The 14,832-nt window shown below is 36.0% G+C and overlaps 2 protein-coding genes across 7 annotated transcripts; both read left to right on the top strand.

Moving 5' to 3' along the window:
* The first annotated feature begins 2,350 nt into the window (after positions 1–2,350).
* On the top strand, positions 2,351–4,768 carry LOC149940707 (KIF-binding protein). The gene has a single exon (XM_090178585.1). It carries the CDS (start codon positions 2,563–2,565, stop codon positions 4,375–4,377), a length of 1,815 nt encoding a protein of 604 aa, XP_090034711.1. The 5' UTR covers positions 2,351–2,562; the 3' UTR covers positions 4,378–4,768.
* A 3,450-nt stretch (positions 4,769–8,218) lies between these two features.
* Positions 8,219–14,774, top strand: numb (NUMB endocytic adaptor protein). 6 transcript variants are annotated; one of them, XM_090177059.1, is made up of 10 exons: positions 8,219–8,373; positions 11,726–11,862; positions 11,945–12,016; positions 12,083–12,160; positions 12,229–12,369; positions 12,441–12,633; positions 12,690–12,734; positions 12,799–13,089; positions 13,250–13,417; positions 13,493–14,774. In XM_090177059.1, the coding sequence occupies exons 2-10, from the start codon at positions 11,728–11,730 to the stop codon at positions 14,092–14,094; spliced, it is 1,725 nt and encodes a 574-aa protein (XP_090033185.1). In that variant the 5' UTR covers positions 8,219–8,373; positions 11,726–11,727; the 3' UTR covers positions 14,095–14,774. The 6 variants fall into 6 exon arrangements, with proteins under 6 accessions (XP_090033185.1, XP_090033182.1, XP_090033183.1 ...); XM_090177056.1 differs by lacking the exon at positions 8,219–8,373 and adding an exon at positions 9,844–10,266 and having other exon boundaries at positions 12,690–12,725; XM_090177057.1 differs by lacking the exon at positions 8,219–8,373 and adding an exon at positions 9,844–10,266 and having other exon boundaries at positions 12,693–12,725.
* The last annotated feature ends 58 nt before the right edge of the window (positions 14,775–14,832 follow it).

The following is a 14,832-nucleotide window of genomic DNA, read 5'->3' on the forward strand; positions in this document are numbered from 1 at the left end:
CCTTTTTTTCTGAAAAAAATTATTATTTAAAAACCGTGAATCTTCGCAATTAGCTTGATCATTTGATGATATGGTTATTTTTGTCGATGTCATAAACAATGGACAAAATCGAAGATGGTTATATGCAAAGATATTGTATTATATTTTACATATACATTAAAAATAATCTTATTATTAACTTGTTCATACCGTCAAATGTGAAGTTTAATTTTTGAAATGTTTGCTCTTCGCGATTTACCGTAAACGAACTCTGTCGTCGTTCACTGTGAATAAAATCCCGGTGTAGGTAGTCAGGAGCGGCGTTAGGGGTAGGCAACCCGAGCTATAGCCTACTTTTGTGTTCAAATAGGGGCCCACAAATCGATCTGACGGGGCCACATCAAGTCGATTTTTAAATTCAAATAAAATATGTGATGATAGTTAATACTGTAAAATTTTAAAAACCGCACTAATATCAAATAATAAATAAATTACCTGAATTTGCAAAATTTAATTTTAAGTCCAATATTGAGGAACAGGGGGCCCACAAATGATAAACATTATTAGCCTACACCTAAGAATCTTCTGGCACCGCCCCTGTAGGTAGTTGCTAAAACTGTCTATTAAATTCTGGAGATTTACAAATGAGTTGGATTAGGGGTTAGTAAATGTCCACTTGTTTTTATGGTACCGATCATTAATTTAAGTTGAGAGCGCGCTAATATTTTCCTTTAAAGTAGCGCGAGCCACAATCCCCTAAAAATGAAGAAACGCGTACCGCGTAGCCCATTTCACCTGCCAAGTTTGTCAAGACCAAAAGAATGTATACTAGCGCTTATTGTTATAATTTGTGGCTTTTAATATTTAATAAAGCTCTTTTAACACTAAACGGAATATTTGCAGTCTAGTTTATCGTTGGATAAATTCGGAAGAACCTTTGAATTTTATTCAATCGGAGATATCATTAACTCCCGACGTTTAGAGTACCCTTCATTTTATTAATAAAAAAAGTAAATAATAAACCCATAGCCGAGTAATAGTTTAATTTTTGATTTTTGAAATTTTTTCTCGCCGCGCTGTGAGCGATTTGCGTAAACGAACTTTACCGTCGCTCACCGTGATCAAAATCCGCTCGTAGCTAGCGCTCAAATCTGAGCGAACTATTCCTTCTCTCGGTAATTTTCCCTCAACGCTGCGTCAGCGCTTTCTACTGAGGGTACTAACGCGTCGCTTAAAAGTGAGGGGGCTATTCCGACGATCGGGAGATCTCGCTCAGCGCGCGGTGAGCGCTTAAAAGTGAGGGAACTAACCCGTCGAGGGGGGAATCTCCCTCAGCGCGCCGTCAGCCATCAACGCCGGAGCGAACTATTCGGCGCTCGCCCAGAGGCTGCTCAATTTAGCCCTCTCGCTGAACAAGAGCAGCTGGAATTCGAATTTGAAGCGCTCGCTCATTACTGCAGGATTTTCAAAAACGAGTGCTCACTATTTTTGCCCACCTCTGGTAAATGAGAGGTTTTTGCCTAAGGCCTACGGAAAGGTTAAAACGGCCCTGGATATAAGGCTTTACCTTTTTTATATTATGCTATGAATGGTGATAAACTTGGTAAAACCTTATATCTCAGATATAAAAGGTTTTACCTTTGATATTAGACTTAGTTTAATTGAAATTTCCAAGGTTAAACAAATTTAAATAATTTCTATTGAAATTTAACATGTATGAAACATAACTGAATTTTTTTTACTCATTTCGGATGTCTTATAGAAGAATTAAATAAAGATAAATAGCGTCAGAATTAAAATGCGCCTAATACAAACGAAATTATAAAATAGCGTTTTTCTCAAATTCATCGAAATCGAGTTATAAGGTTTTACCTTTTGACAGCCGAGCATTCTAGGTACCTATGAGATTTCTATGGTTGAAGCCTTTAGTGAACTGTCTGCTGCTTATTTCCTGCACGATAATGCGTTTCTGCGCGGTAATTTTGAAAATTTGGCTTAAAAATGCGTTTTGTCAATTACAATATCTTGAAATCTAGGAGATATAAAAATAAATGGATTAGAAATTAGGAATCAGCGACTTAAAATTAGTATAGAGTAATGGCAGTGTGACGTCATGGCACGTCACCCATGCTTTCTCCTATAGGTAAAAAATCGCGACCAAAATGGCGACCATGGACAAAGCTGCGGAGTTCCATTACTCTATAAAAGGTAGTGAAACTCAAAATTGGTCGATAATGTGTTTCTGAAATGTAGGGCAGAACACCGCCCTTACTTTTTCTGCAGCGCGCGCTCTGGCGCTAAGTCGCTAACTTTGATATCCCTGGTGCCACCTAACCCCTTCTACCCTCTATGGTGCCACCTATGATATTTTTAAGAAATTATTTTCTTATTTTATTGAGCGAAGTTGAGCTTCCATGGTTGAAGGTGTTAAATTAAGATTTGATATTTATTAGTATTGTAATTAAAACAAAAGGCTATAAATTTAAATTTGTTATATTATTAGTTGAAAATTATAATTTCATGTGTTAGTTTTGCCAATATTTGACTGTGGGAATTTAAATTTTTACGCCTCGGATTAGCGAAATGGCATCTGTAGCTGTCACTATAGATATCAATGAGAGTAACGCTGTTTGGTTGACGATGGCTAAAGACAAATTTGAAGAAGCTCATGAATATCTGCAAAAAGAACCCGAGCTTTTACGTGTAGGTGATATAAATCAACCATTTCAACCTTATTATTATAAATACAAAGCTAGAGACACGTTTCAAGAGCTACAGGATAAGTTGACTGAGTTACTAACCAATGCTGAAAACGTAGAAATCAGAAATGATAAATTGGAGAAACGATTCAAAAGTTTACAAGCATTGTTCAATTACTTTCTGGGTGTCATCTGTTGTGATACCGATGAGCCATCAGCTGGAGAAGACCATTTCAACAAAGCCCTTCATTACTTAGAGAAAAATAACAATTTAACAGAAACCTGCTTGTTAAGTATCAATGTAAAGAACAATTTGGGAATAATTTGGAGTGAAAGAGGAGAATTAGAAAAAGCTCGTAACTATCTATATGAAGCCGAGCAGATTTATATTGTCAGCAAAGAAATTCTGAAGGAACCGCCTTTAAGTTTCACTGAACTTTTTGTTTATCCGATTGTGGATCGCAGAGAAAAAGAAGACTTGGATTTTGGATTTGGCAAAGCCCATGTTCATTCTCTCTATTACCTAGCTCAAGTTTATGAGAAAATAGGAGAAGCTAAGCTTGCCGCATCTTATTGCCACAAAACTCTCAAATGGCAAATTATAAACAAGAACTATAATCCTTTGGAGTGGTCTCTTAACTGCGCCACTTTATCCCAATTCTTTGTTGGAAGGGAAAGATTTGAAATTGCTAGATACTTGTTGAGCTGTGCTAGCTATGTCTTTACTACTGAAACGACTTCGGAGCCTGAAAAATTAGAGGAGAAAGAGCTAATTAACCACACAAAATCTGATATTGCACGTTGCTGGGTTAATTATTGCTTAGCGTTATTGAGCAGCTCTAGAGAGAAGCTGTCATCCAAAAAAGAAAGTATCGAAAGGAATATAGAGAAAATGTTTGAAAATTTAACCACGGATTATAACAAAGACGACTATGTCCTTATCAACCAAGAACAAGTTGATAGCTTAGAAAATGAAATCACTTTTGGACACATTGAAACATTTGATGAGGCTCGCAACGTTTTTCTTCTGGGTCAAAAATGGATCAAAGAAAGCAAAATATACTACAAACTTTCAGAGAGGGCTTCTGATTATGCTCAAATTGTACAAAATAACAGTACCTTGTATGATCATATCGCCTTTTTTGAATGCTCGGAAGAAAGGAAATGTAAAATGCACAAGAGGAGAGTCGATATGTTGGAAGAAACTTTGCAAGTCTTGAATCAAAAATACTACTTGGCAATTTGCCAACAATTCATGTTTGAACTTGGAGAAATTTACACTACAATGGTGCAACTTAAGTTAGCTCAGTATGATCCAAAAAATCCAAACCCTCATTCAGTTAAAAAAATTAACAGCTTGATTGATAAAGGTATATCTACATTCCAAAAACTATTGGCTTCTATGAATTCACCAAGTGGAGAGCACCCTGAGAGATACCCGGATGAGATTGTAAGGCCCGCGTTGTTAGCCAGATTTTACATTGGACAACTTTATTCCAAATATATAGTCATTGGAGACCCAGCCAAAAAGCTTGCAAATTTACAGGAAATTGAAAAAAATTACATTATTGTGAAGGATTATGTTACTAAAAATGAAGAACATGAAAGCTGCATTTCTTCAGAGTTGGATGTCTTTAAGGAAATGGTTGATCTAATTCCTTGTCGTATTCAACAAGAACTGAGTTCAACATTGTACTAAACTGCTTTAATGAAGAATAATTGCCATAACTCCTGGTGTCACACACAGATCTCCCATTATTATTAATATTTTTAAACTAATCTATGTACATTTATTTTGATATCAGTGTTTCCTCCTCTGATGGTGTTCCCTTGGAATGTCAATATAAATGATAATCAAATAGAATTACCTAACTAATATGATATTTAAAGTAATATAATAAAATAAGTTTGCAGACACCTGTGTATGATTAATAACTAAAATAAAATAAGGAGACTACTTTATTTGCTCAGTAAAAACTATTTTTATTATTAAGTAATTTTTATTATAAAAATAGTTTTCACTGTGCAAATAAAGTAGTCTCCTTATTTTAGTTATTACTTAATTTTTGCAACATGCAATATAACTTTGCATTAGAATGCCAATGTAAAACATCTAACAGTGATAACTATTGTAGGTGGTGGTTAAAAATAGCATACTTATGTTTTTACATTTTAAAAAACTTACACATTCATTTTCTCCTTTTATCATAACTGAATTGAAATATAATTGTACATTCAACAAATAAAAGTTCTTTGGTTCAAATTAGGCAGCCGTATTCTGCGTGACCCCCTAGGCAAGAAGGGAACCGCCCTCTTGCTTAAGAACCTCCGGTTGGCTGAAATGTTTGGCGGGAATTCTCTTGCCTTTGCTTTTCTATTGGCTGTGGTTACGTCATGAGTGTTACGTAACATTTTGACTTCCGGCGCTTGTTCCGCCATTTTGGTATCATTTTTCACTATGGCGCTTCCCGGAGCTGTTGCTGCTGTCGCCGCAATAGCTGCGTTAGGCTTAGAAGAAAATGCAATTTATAGAAGAGACAACAGCTTGTAAAGGTATCGTCAAATTTTATTTAACATTTTTATGAATAAAAAATCATTTCATTTCCACACCACCCTGAAGGTAGAAATAATGGTGTTTTTTTACGAGGTATTCCATCCCCACATTCGTTTAAAATAACTGAAATTGGGTTCAGGTCTAAATCTTCTTGCATCATAACCAGAAAAAAATAATTTAACGCCTAATCTACCATAACAGGTGGCTGCAATTGACCAAAAGTGACTGCTAGCAATAGCTGGCTTATTGCTTCCGTCTTTCGCTCTTCACAAGCCACCAGTCTTTCAAGCGCATCAGCGAACCTTCTACAACTGTCGGCCACTACTTCAAGAGCTGAAGTATTCCTCTCTGAGGTATCAGCTACTCGGATCAAAGTGACCCTTATTTCTTGCTGAGTTCCTTTAACTCGACAATTTAAACTGCGAGCTTTTTTTCCTCAGATGCAAAACCGTCCAGAGCATCACCAGTTCTCTCCTTAAACAGGAGAGAACTATAAGAAGAATAGGGTTGAGCTTCAAGTGGAAGTTTCCCTGCCTACAACTGATGATGGCCAAGCAGCCAGAAACTGATTTGAGGAAAGCGTTCTCAAATCAGTCTCGTAGTGGATATTATAAAACCATCTCCCCGAAAGGTATTGCCCTTTTTTTTGCAAATATTATTCATACTAATGTTATAAATTTTATCTGCAGATGTTTTTGATACCACTTCTGGCGAAGCACTCGGAACAGCTACAATTGGGGTGGTACTGGCTTCGTTGTGCTCTTGGAAGCTATGTGTAGAGCTTTGAACACTTTCACCCTATTGACCTTCATCGAAACCTATAACAACATTTGAATTACTATGAACAACAAGTAAAAATTGATAGCAATCTTACTGGAAATGGAAATTCCACTTGTGATGTCGTGCCACAGCATTAAATATCCTTTGAAAAGGATTGCTATCGTCGCCATTTTCTTTAGTTGATTGGCCATCTCTAGCTAAGGTTAATACGAATAATCCAATTTATTGGTAATTATTTATCAATTACAGGGCTATTTCATCCACAAACTGGAAGGTCTCTGTAGCATTCCTTAAAAAACCATTAAATTTGTAATTATTAGTGCTTTACACATATTAGCATGTTGTGCCTGTATGTAAATATTTTGGCTTTGCTTATTTTTGCATGTTAATGTTTGGGCTGTATTTAATTTGTATGTTGTGCTATGGTTTTTAATCTTTTCCTTATTTTCAATTATTCAGTTAACCATTTTATTAAGCTTTTACCATTGTATTTAAATTTAACTATAGTGGCTTTAATATTTGGAATGTAATACGCGGTGTTATTTTTGAGAAAGTCAGTTAGAAATATGAATGTTTACTCTGTACTTCCAGAAGCTGCTGCATCATATGCAGTGTCGATACCACCTGGTGTTCCGGCATATGACACCTCTGAAAATAAAGCTTTTACCCTCTCTTCCAATGCAGTAAGTTCTGGTAAATCAAATGCCGATCCTCCGACAGTTTGTTTGATTTTCGCATTGATTGATGCGGCTTTAGCCCGGAGACTAGATTTTAAAGTATTCCACTTCTTGCGGTTGTCAGAGGGATTTCGATATTGAGAGCCAAGGCTGTTGACTGCGTCGGTTATTTCGATCCAGTATTTGTGCTGCTGGGTATTCAGAGCACCTTTATAAAATGTATAAAATAATTTTTATAGAGCTAACGCGAGAAATTTCTAAATTTCTCCCATCATGCTTTTATTAACCAGAGCTTTCTTAATTAAGATATGTAATACACCTTTATGTTGTCGAAGTTCTGAAAAGTTTCGTTAATCCATCTTTGATAGGAGGATATTGGTTTCTTTATAAGAAAAGGCTCTGCCTTTAACATGGTGCCATTACCAAGGGTAAATGTTCTCAAGATCCAATTTTTTTTAGCTTGTTATACAAATAATCAAAACCAACAAAAGAGGATATTTTTATTTTAACATATAAACAAAATTATACCATTAATTGTTACAACATACTACAGATTGATTTTGTGATGGTTTTTATTTTTGTTTGTTTATTATTGTATTACAACGATTAAATTGGATTGAATAAATGCAAATTGAAAATAACAGCACCATTATTGCATGTTAATTCTATATTATTAAAAGAGGTTAGGTAATACTTAAACGTCAAGAGGTTATGTTTTATGAACAAAATTTGTTTAAATAATTTGTAGGTAATAAAAAAGACTTGAATGTTTAATTTATGTTATAAATAATTCTAACAAAAATATTTATTTAACTTTTTAATTATTTTTAACAATAACAAATAGATGGCGAATACAATTATATTTATTTTTAAGGGTTACAAATAGATGGCGAACTGAATGTAGATAATTTGTGAGGGTCACAAATAGATGGCGAATAAAATTATATTTATTTTAAGGGTTACAAATAGATGGCGAACTGAATGTAGATAATTTGTGAGGGTCACAAATAGATGGCAGGCCACTAAGCTGGGAACTGAAAATAAACAGACTATTAAGTATTGCTTAGTCCAGGCCATATTAAATAGTCTATGAGTGAACTGCTTAAAGCTGAACTGAACTATCTATATCATCTTTGCGTCATAGTAATGACGTGTGATAAGCCAATAGAAGGGCCAAAGCAAGAAGGCTTGAATGGGGGGAGGGAGAACTGTTTCCTGTGTATTTCAGCCAACCGGAGCTTCTTAAGCAAGAGGGCGGTACCCTTCTTGCCTAGGGGGTCACGCAGAATACGGCTGAGGGAAATAAATTTAATCGATTAAAATGCTAAGGCTTTTTACCACGTTTTAATATTCAAAGCACTGCTTATAAAAACAAAGTAGTTTATTTAAAACAGTATAGATGCCGGTAACTTAACTAAAATCCAATTAAAAAATATATATGATTTTTAGGCAACAGATGTCAGCAGGGTGTCCATAATTTTCGCTGAGTTCCGTAAAAAAATTTGCGTCATCCATTTTTTTGTAAAAGATAACTGGAAAGTCGCGGCAGCGGTGCGGTTGTGAATATTTTTTAATGAACTTTTTTAATTTAATATGTTAAGTAACAGCAACTTCTTGGATTTATGTGATTGTTATTCATTTTGACGATATTTGAAATAATCAGTAGGGTTTCGATTTAGGAAAGGTAAGGCTACTTTTGTAATTTTTTTTGTGAAAGTTAGTTTCTAAGCCTCGGAGTTTATAGGCCTTGTTCCATGTTACTAATAATATTAATTAGTTTTTCCTCTTATTCTTTTTTCGTTTAGTTTTATGATGGGTCTTAATTTTAAATATTTTTATTCCAAGTACCCTATCAATAAGTTTTCCCTTATAATTAATTGTATGAAGCTGGGTTCTTACAAAGTCGAAAGAAATGTAGATTTCATAATTCTTACTTCTAGTGAAATAAATGGGTTAGCTTCATTGGGATAGGTTAGCAAAACCTCTGGCGAAATTTAATGGCAAATAATTATTCAGTTCATTCTACTGTGTCTAATGAAAACTGGTCCTATTATCAACCCCTTTAATTATGTTGATTTTTCACGCTTTGATAAAATTGACGCTACTGAAACCATGTTATAAAAGTTTGATTGTCACTTCAAAGTATAGATTGTTATCGTAAAAGATTTAGTCTTTTAGATAAACATTTATCAAATTTGATAATGGAGATCTTGGTACCTCGATGTATACATAATTTTAGCTCATCCCATAAGGAAGCTGTGTCATTTAAATTAATATGCATTAATAATAACATACTTTCCCTTTTACATGATATAAAATTGTTTAACCTAAACAAATTATCAGCCCTTCTGACACGTAATTTAATTGGCATCTTCACATTCATAATACAAATTTCATTTAAATAAAGAAGTAACTCCCATTGTAGTTTTATGGGGTAGCTTTTATTGCCTCAGTTGGATCTAACTTGTCTGTACAATATCATATGATTTTCCTGTTAATAACTTAGGCCAGTCTGTTTTCACAAATTCCCCATGGGATCCTTACGCGCCAAATTAATTTGAAAACAAAAAATCTGTTGCTTTTTATTGGCTACCAAATCCATCCATAGAAAACGCGAGCCATATGTAGATATGAACCTACGCTTATTTCTTTTAGTGGGGGGAGAAAACTGAAAGGCTGTTTTTTGGGGGGGAAGCTGGCGTACTGAAACCGTGAAACGTCCCAGATGAAAGTAGCTAGTTGGAAGGCCGCTCATCATTTAAGCCGGAGGGGGGTGCTACCTTATAACTGGTTCGGCAAGCCCCGTTTAGTTTTCCTCCCCCCTCAAGCTATTCGTAAGTAACTTGTCCGTCCCGAAGCAACCTCCTTTCCTAAAACAAGGTTTCTCCAAAAGGGCTAAAAACTGGCGCTCTTGAAGGCCCATAGGTGGGTGTTTTCGGATTATGAAAATGAATTTTACGGGCGAGCGGAGGGGGATTGTTTGGGGGGGGGGTTGGTTTATCTACCTCCACCAAACCACCAACAACGCTGACGATTCTCGCGAAAGCCCTTGGGGCGCTGGAAGGGGGTTGAATGAAATGGCTTCCCCACCTGATCCCCCAATGTAGATGTTCCCCTTCTCGCCCCAATCTCGATGTTTGGAATGCTGAATTTTCGATTCCCCACCTCTCCTTTCGAGATGAGGTGTCGTTTTGTCCTTTCGAAGGTTCGAAGAATTCGCGCTCTCCTTTAATCGTAATCAATTTTCAACGATAGGTCGGTCTACGCTTGACGAAGCCCTATTCCGAAAAAGTGATTTTTAAAGCCTCCCGCCCCCTAAAAAAGACAGTTGAGCGAAAAAAAAAATACTGAAAATCGCAATTTTTCCGCGATGAGACAATCATTACAAACGCGACCGTTTCGTCAATTATTTTGATTAGTTTTCTTCCAAGTTTCCCATTTAAAGTTTTCTCCGCAAAAACGTCGTTTTGAACGAATTTATCAGAAAAAAATATTGGTGTAATTCTAAATTAAGTAACCATGGGGAACCATCAAAGTAGCACGGATTATAAAGAACGTTTAGGAAGAAATAAAGTTGGTGAGTTTTTGGGTTTGGTTCTCAGGAGTTTTTTACGTTGCTCCTATTTTTCGCTCCTAAGGTTTTCGTTCCTTTTAAGTAGTTTAACCATAGACTAAGAAACCTTTCTTAGTCTATGGTTTAACGTTGCACAAAAATGTATTTGATTTAAATAGACTATCAAAATACGGTCAGAGAGAAGTTTTTTAAAGTTTCCCTTATCGTTATCTCATTTTTAAAATTATGATGTTATGTCAGTTGTGGTCGTATCAGTGTCCGAAAACATATGATATGCTCTTGTAGAATGATGTTCATTTGATTTCGCTTCCCACATGATGTAAGACTTGTTCAATATACAGTTTTATATACATGGCCATAAAAGCTGGTTTCTGGGCCTCTGTTCTGCCACCAACCATTACCTATTCACCATTTACCATCGCCTCTGGATGAATTTTATTTCATATAAAAAATGTGACGTCTAACTTGGGGTTGGGAGTTCAAACCCCCTGGGTTTTTTTTTAATTTTCTGGGGATTGTGTCTATTCAAAATCAAGTTGACGTTTTCTGGTAATACCCGCCGTACACTATTTACCTTAAGTTACAGGCTCCCCAGTGACTGTTTGGAGGGAACAGGCTCTCTCCCTAAGGGGGTGCCAAGCCAGTGAAAGTTTAACATGAAACCTGGGGTTTTCTTTTTTGGGGTTGGGGGGGGGGGGATATAATGTAGAAAGAGAAAGTGGTATTTTTCCATCTTCTTCATTTTGCAAGGAAGGTGATGTTTAAAGGCCTTTAATTCGTTTTATTAGTTAAGTTGTATTTAGAGGAAATCTGTAGCTTCAATATAAATTAACCTTCTTTTTTAATTTCTAAATATTTGTAAAGCTATGAACAAAAGTAAGTAAAGTTAGAAGTTTATAATATTTATCTTTGAGGGGGTTAATAATTTATATGGAAGTATATTCTTCCAGTACCTAAAGCAAATATAAACATTTTACTTTAGTAACTTCAAAGACGTTTTGTTTGGAAACCCAAGGGCCCCCAGGTCTAGTCTTTGTTGTTTGGTTTAAAGATATTCCTAAATTATCCACTGAAGTGGTAAAAAAAATTATATAGATGTTGGGAGGTATTCTAATTTTAGGGCTTTTGCTTTTAATAGTTGTAGTAAACTTGAAAAGTCGAATGGGAGTAGTTAACACTATTTTTCTTATGGTAGAAATGAAAGCAGATTTATTAATTTTTATTATCCAGGCTGTACCTCTGAAGCAGGTGGTCACTGGTGGTATGACTTTTAGGGTAAAAAACTTGGGAGGGGAACTGTAGGGTAGTTTGTCTCACCCTTATCCCCCCCCCCCCCCCCAGTCCTGCTCTGGTTTTCTGGTTTGAATTTCCTGTCTATAAATGAATCATTATGAATTATTTATAGAAAAAAAAAATAATTTTTTAATTGTAAAGTCAATGTCATATTTTCAATTCTTTCAAGTTATGGATCGATTAAGAAAAAGCCTACGTGAAAGTTTTCGTCGTAGAAAAGATCATACTCCTGAATGTAGCAAACCTCATCAATGGCAAGCGGATGAATCAGCAGTTCGTGCGGGCACATGCAGTTTTCAAGTTAAAGTTAGATATATTTTTATCTACTACATCGGTATGGAGAAGGTTATTTTTACAATTACTTATTGGGGTTTTCCTCCTGTTCTAGTATCTCGGTTGTGTTGAGGTATTTGAATCTAGGGGTATGCAAGTATGTGAAGAGGCTCTTAAAGTTTTACGGGTATATTCCTGTTTTTGGTTATGTTTTTGTCAAACCATTAGAATTAAATTTATATTCATATTGTAGAACTCTAGGAGACGACCTATTCGGGGTACTCTTTATGTTACAGGAGATGGCTTAAGAGTCGTTGATGATGAAACTAAAGTATGATTGAATATTTATAAAATATTTTCCTACAGCAATAACTAACTGATGTTAAATGGTTCTTATAGGGATTGATTGTAGATCAAACAATAGAAAAGGTATCGTTCTGTGCCCCTGATCGTAACCATGAAAAGGGTTTTTCCTATATATGCCGTGATGGAACGACGAGGAGATGGATGTGTCATGGTTTCTTAGCAATTAAAGATTCTGTAAGGTTTAATTATATTGTTGAGTGTAATCAATCCGTATTATGGAAATGGTTTGGTTCTCATTTTTCCAGGGTGAAAGGCTAAGTCACGCAGTTGGCTGCGCTTTCGCTGTATGCTTGGAGAAAAAGCAAAAACGAGACAAGGAATCTGTAATGATGAACTTTGACCCCAAAACTTCCACATTCACACGCACAGGATCTTTCCGCCAATCCACTATGACAGAAAGAATTCAAGATGGTGGTGATATTAAAACTGTTGAAAAAGGTACGCACTTTAAATTTTCAGCATTTTCGTATATTGTTAATTTATTTTACTTTTAGTAGTATCCGTGGGTGAAGATAGTTCGGAAAATAAAGGTTTTTCTTGTAATAATTTTTTTTTCATAAATATATTTATTTTAGTTTAGTTGATGGTTTTATTCTGTTTTAGTTAATGATAAGGGAATTCCGGAACCTCCACCGCCACCACCCATCAAGGCTGTGCATAATCCTTACGCAATTGAGAGACCACATGCTACTCCTATGTTGTTGCAGAGGCAAGGGTCATTCAGAGGATTTGGCGCTTTAAACCAAACGTCTCCTTTTAAGAGACAATTGTCTTTGAGGATCAACGAATTGCCTTCCACATTGGATAGGCAAAGAGCCATGTCTTTGGAATCCTCTGATATCTTCTCGTGCCAGAATGGACTTTCTGGTGAGAAAGCCATCGGCGTGTTTCAAAGTAATCGATCTTAGTTTCACCCTCGTACTACTAACCATGGTGTATGGTTTTGGTGGGAAATATAAATGATAAAACTTTTAGACTAACAAAAATAACTGCGTTTTTGGTTTGGTTCTTATTTTTTATGTAGCGCAGATTTAAATAACTTGTTTGTTTTCAGTGACCCCCATTCCGGAATCATCTCCCATTGTTGAGAAAGACTCCTTAAGTGCCGTCTGCCAACAAGTGTCTCAAGGCCTTTCTCTTTTGAGTGGAGACGATGATGATGACGCTTTTATCGCTAGTAACAAATTACAAACTCAAACTGAAACTTTTAGACAATCGACTAGTAAGACTATAAAAAACAGGCTGTATACGACTAAGTTTTAAAATTAATAAACTTTTACTTGCTTTATTTTTTCAGTTGGAAATCCTTGGTCTACAACTAGAGTGGAGAATTGGGTCTCTCCTGGTACTGATTATCAAGCTGCCCCTTTATCCAAAAGTAGTTCGAACCCCAGTGATATCACCCTAACTAAACCTCCGGTAGTTTCACCCCCTGCTGTTCCTTTATCGAGTCTACCCGTTTCTCATCAGCAACCCATCGCTCCTCCACGAAGGAGCAGTCCTAACTTCTCTCATCTTCGGAGTCAGTCTGTTGGCTCAGCCGAAGCCTTTTACCTAACTGCCGCCAACAAACCAGTTACAGGAGCTGTGAACTCCCAACTTCAACAGGCTCCTCCCCCACTTCCGCCTGCACCTAGAAACACGTACGATTGGTCCTCGCAACAACACAGTTACCAGATTGGACAGGGTAATACGGGGTGGACAAACGGAGGCACCTACAACCAGTCTCTTCAACAGCAACATCAACAAGCGCAAACACATCAAAATCAAGTCAATGCTGGACCATTTTCCGACCCCTTTGACGCAGAATGGGCCGCCCCTGTGGCGGGAGCGACGTCTCGAGCCAGCACCAACCCTTTTGTTCCCCATTCAGTTAAGACTTTTGAAGTTCAAATGTAAAACTGAAACTTGCGTCGCTATATAATGTTATATCTACTAAAAACGATAGGAGAGTTTAACGAGTATTGGGTAGAATTTTCCGATTGGAACGTGAACATATTTCAATAAAAAATGGCCTTAATACACGCGTTAATGGTTTTTTTAAACAATTTGGTAAATTATTTTTGCTATGTTTTTATAGAAGGTGTAAAGAAAAATATTGAAAGATAGGACATAAACTATGGAGAGTAACGGAAAATTCTATCCATTTTCTTAGGGAACATTGGCTTAATTGTGAATCGTGAAACTAAAAGTATAAAATGGTGACAATACCTCTACCTGAAAGCTAGAGGTTGTTTGTCGCTTAAACGTTTTTTGTAATAGGTGTAAACAAACAAGTTTTTGGGAAGCAGTTGAGTAACGCTTTCCTCAACAATAAACAAGCCACTATATAATCAACGTAAAGTTTAAAAGCATAGGGCTTATCTTTGCGCAACTCTTGAATGAGATCTTAGATTATTATTGGACGTAACTGTTTGAATTTCTTCAAAATGAAAAGACAATCTGTAGATATTAAGTATCCTAAGTTACAAAACGATTAATTTAAAATCGTTAAACTCACGAATCGCTAACTTGGTTGAAGAAGATTTGTTTAGCCATTAGTCAGTAAAAAAGTTGGTGTGAATAATACTGTAAATATATAGAGGCACGATTTTCTTCAGCCATTCTGAAACAAAATAGAGCTTCGCATTCTATTAC

Source organism: Leiobunum rupestre, chromosome 6, assembly GCF_980474605.1.
Source record: "Leiobunum rupestre chromosome 6, qqLeiRupe1.1.hap1, whole genome shotgun sequence".
NCBI classification, from domain to species: domain Eukaryota; kingdom Metazoa; phylum Arthropoda; class Arachnida; order Opiliones; family Sclerosomatidae; genus Leiobunum; species Leiobunum rupestre.